Source organism: Pygoscelis adeliae, unplaced genomic scaffold, assembly GCF_000699105.1.
Source record: "Pygoscelis adeliae isolate BGI_AS28 unplaced genomic scaffold, ASM69910v1 Scaffold919, whole genome shotgun sequence".
NCBI lineage: Eukaryota > Metazoa > Chordata > Aves > Sphenisciformes > Spheniscidae > Pygoscelis > Pygoscelis adeliae.
In genome coordinates, this window is record NW_008825509.1 from 34,476 (window position 1) to 38,588 (window position 4,113).

Below are 4,113 nucleotides of genomic sequence, written 5' to 3' on the forward strand. Positions count from 1 at the left end.
GGACTGTAAAAGGAGCTTGGCTGGGAGGGAGAGGGTGGCAGTGCTTGGCAAATGTAGTGAGCAGCTGGAGAGGAGGTGGAGAAGCGGGATGATGTCACATTGTATGGAAGATCTGCTATCACTGCAGCAGACTATGGAAATTAAAGCCTCCCTCCTTATGCAGGCAGTGTCACGGCAGACTGACTTGCTTGGTGGATAGGGGGAATACTTCTCTTCCCCCTTGCTTCTCTCTATGCTGCATTATCTGCTTGGGATTGATCTCCCTGACTCCTTGGTCATCACTCCAGTGCCTCCACTGAGCCTAACTAGACAAAAACTGCCTGGAAGCTGGTTTCCCAGGTTAACAGGATTCTGGTTTTGCCTCTCTCTGTACAGCTAGTGTCTGCCGTTGTGGAGTATGGAGGGAAACGGGTGCGGGGCAGTGACCTGTTCAGTCCCAAGGATGCTGTAGCCATCACCAAACAGTTCCTCAAAGGACTGAAGGTATGGATCTGCCACAGATGAAATAATGTCAGGTTTAGTCAAAATTACAGTCACCGAGCAGGACTCGCATGCAGTGCAATGCCACGTGTCATGGATTTCAGAGATTTAATATTAAGTGCACTGGGCTTTTAGGGCATAATTCTCACCGAAGACAACGGGAGTTAGTTGCTGCAAAGCTTCTTTAAATCTGGACTTCAGTAGTTAACACCTGATGTATCCATCAGATGATGATCCTTTTATGTGCCTTTGCTGATCTTCCCTCTTAGCTTGCTGCCTTGCTGTATTAATTCATAACAAGAGCTTCTCTTGCACTGTAGGGGGTTGAGAATGTGTACACGCAACACCAGCCTCTCCTTCAAGAAACACTAGATCAGCTCATCAAAGGAAAACTCAAGGACAGCCAGTACCCCTACCTGGGTCCCAACACTCTCCGTGACAGGTATGTGGGGCCTTTTAGGGCAGAGCTTGGAACTGAAATATATCTGCTCCTCCCAGTGCTGCCACTTGCTTTGTTGTTTGCCTGTAGATGAACAAAACTTAGGCTTGGCAGAGAAATGTCTTGATTCTTTCTTGTATTCTCAAGTAGGTGCCCTGGAGAGGGCTACTAAGACTGAAGTATGGTTGTCTTTTCTTGCTGGCCAAGATGTGACATTCCCATTGTAAGGGCTCAGGTAAAGGATAAAGCCATTTCACCAAGCTGCCAGGATGTTCACATGATGGATTTCAGCATGCCCCCTAACTTCAGTCCATGCCATCTGGTGTTTATTTGTAGAGTATCAAAAATAGTCCAACTGCAAGCTCTCCCTTCTGAGCCAGTTACTATTCCTGATGAGAATGGGATCTTGCTGAATATGGCTAATAACTGTAATTGAAAAGAACTCTGGCTGTCTGGTTCTCGCTGACTTTGCTGGAGCTAAGCTAATCTGTTGTCAAAGAAGTCATTAAAGGTAAATACGGGCCTCAGCGTGAGGGCACTGAATCATCAGAGAGAAGACGACAAGTTCTCCTCTACGAGTATTCTGTACAAATCGCTCCTTTCTTTGGTACCGCAGTTTCCTTTCTGTAAATTAAGTTTAGCTTCTGCAGCGTGCTGGTCGGGTATTTCTTATTCCTTCTAGTGGTAGTCTCCTTTGAGGAGAAGAGCCTGCTGTTGCTTTGCTTCCTTTGGGTGATCCGTGATGAGGTCATCGCAGTGATTCTCTGAATCTTCTCCAATGTCTGTTAAATGTCCCCGGGTTCTGTGGAAGATGTTTTACTTGCAGCGTTAGAATGATCGGCATCCCCTCCACACGCTGCGTATTATTGGCTTTTTATCAGCAACTGCCACATTTTTAGTGAAGCAGAAAATAAATTCAAGGTAATAATTCTCAACAAATGAGGCGGGTGTTGCAGGGCGGTTTGGGTTAAATGAAAACCACAGACTCATTTGGAGCAGGAGAGAAGTAGACTTGGGAAAAAAAAGGACAAAGATTCATAAGCGTCAAGCGAGTGGAAGGTGCAGAAGCATGTCAAAGAGCGAGCATTCATGTCTGGCTCTCTTTGAGATGCACACACAGTGCTCTTCCTCCTTAGCCCTGCCTTGAGGCATTTCGATCCATCTGATGAAAGCGAAAATGTATTTTGTAGCAGGGAGGCATCCAAATTCCATGCCAGGCTGACAGCAGGGGAACGTTAATAATTTTATTTATGAATAAGAAAGAATTATAGTCATACAAGAAACAATTTTCTTGTATGTCCCTGGTAGACCAAAAAAATATCTGCCTTACTCCAGATTTTCCCTTTAAAATGAAACAATGAATTTTGGATAGGGTGGTTGGGTGGTTTTAATAGGTGTGAAGTATCAAGGCCCCCAGCAACAGAAGTGCTATCCTCTCTGTCCTTGAAACCAGCTCTTGACTGAGATGGATTTCAGCCCAACAAAAAGAGGTTGAGGGATGCGGTCTGTGGTAGATCTGAAATGAGACCTGCAAAACAGCAGTAACTGCATCCAGGCATCCCCGACCTGGGTTTGTTCTGAGCTAACTAGAAACAAATGATCTTCTGACCTTTATCTTCTCTTTTTCAGCTCTCACGTACATTTTCCTGAGCTGTATTTCACTTAGATTCCTCTTTAAATGTTTCCTGAAAAGGGTACAGCAACCTGCCCCTGAGAATCCTGCTACAAAGAACACGCAAAGAATTTATTTTGGGGAGCATGAGAAGGGCTTAATTCCTACCTCGAACTGAAGGAAAACAGAAGCTGGATGAAGGGAAATGGAGTTTGCACCTCCCTCCTTTCTCCGCAGCGGCTGCAGCCTTGTCTCTTAGCTAAAAGACGTGAATCCTGTAGTTTTGTTAAAGTAAGCAAAGCAGAGCTTCCAGACTGTTCTTTCCCTTAAATTTCTCACGGTCTTCCTTTGGTCTGGGACTGTCCTTGGGACAGAGGCCGGTCCAACAGTGCTGCTGCTGGGTCAGGTGTCTGCAAAATGATCAAAAGCGTAAGGGCACGTGGTTGTTAGGGTTGTTTCCTGATGGGAGAGGTAGATCTTGTTGAGCTTAAGACATAGGAGCTATAGGAATGAGGGTTTGTAACTGACAAAAAATAGGCACCTAAATACTTTCGCATCTGGTCTTTACTTGCTGCATAAAATGGGGGCCACAGCACTGTGTTCTCTCTAAAGTGTGAATATTCGATATTGTGAAAATGGGGGCTCATCTAAAAACAGGTTTTAGTTATCAGGTTTGGAAGAAAAAGGCCCATTTGATGGTTTTGCCTTAGTGCCAAAGCAATTGAGCGAGGAATTTAAATTTAATAATTTCACAAAACTTAGTATAATAAATCACGGCCCAAGGCAAACTGGGCTACACTGTCTTCTTGCTTTCTGCTTTCAGGAGATGGTGTTACAGTGATTGGCAGGATTTCAGCAGAAGGTCAGGGCAAAAGGCTTTGTATTTTTTGATCAAAGGGACGCAGTTGCTTGAACAGCAAAGAATTTGAAAGGATTCTTTTTAACTATTTCTTTCTGCATTAAACATTACACTGTTGCAAGGGAGAAAAAGCTGCTGGTCCAAATTCAGCTGTGGAAATTGGCAGCAGTGAAGGAAAGGGAACCTTTGCAAGGCACTGAGCAGGGTTCCTAGGAGAGAGCAATAAGCAGTTCTGCTTTCTTTTGCTTCTCCTCTATTTCCTGCCGTGTTAAATATCATCCTTTTCTCGTGTGCCATCAGCCTGCAGTCCCTTCCACCTTGCTGCTGGAAAGTACTAGCTAGAAAAGTTCCTAAAGCCTCTCTGCGTCACAGCAGCCTGCGGGAGCCCCAGCTGTGTTACACGCCGTACGAAATGCCTCCCAGGGTTTGTGACCCCATCGGCGTGCTCTGCTTGCCGGCCTCTGCCAAAGCCTGCCCTTCGGGTGGAGCTTTTGCTTTGTTTATGCTTTGACCTGGGACCTCCTCTAATAGGGCATTTGTCCCGACCAGAGCAGCTGGGCCTGAGGGTGCTTACCCAAGATGGATAGAGTCCGCTTCTTACAAAATCGAGTTTGTCATCGGACCACAAGACAGCTCTGTCACTGCTACACTTCTTAAAACCAAACATGGGTCCTCAACGTTTTGCATGAACCAGGCAACAGCCTAGGAAATAGCAGTAGGGAA

At 45.5% G+C, this 4,113-nt stretch overlaps 1 protein-coding gene across 1 annotated transcript in view; it reads left to right on the forward strand.

Moving 5' to 3' along the window:
• Positions 1-4,113, forward strand: part of VPS45 (vacuolar protein sorting 45 homolog (S. cerevisiae)) — a 29,615-nt gene that overhangs the window by 9,951 nt on the left and 15,551 nt on the right. Inside the window, exons 10-11 of the mRNA XM_009331584.1 lie at positions 376-483; positions 801-922. Of these exons, the coding sequence (XP_009329859.1) occupies positions 376-483; positions 801-922 (230 nt within the window). The remainder of the gene's footprint in view (positions 1-375; positions 484-800; positions 923-4,113) is intronic.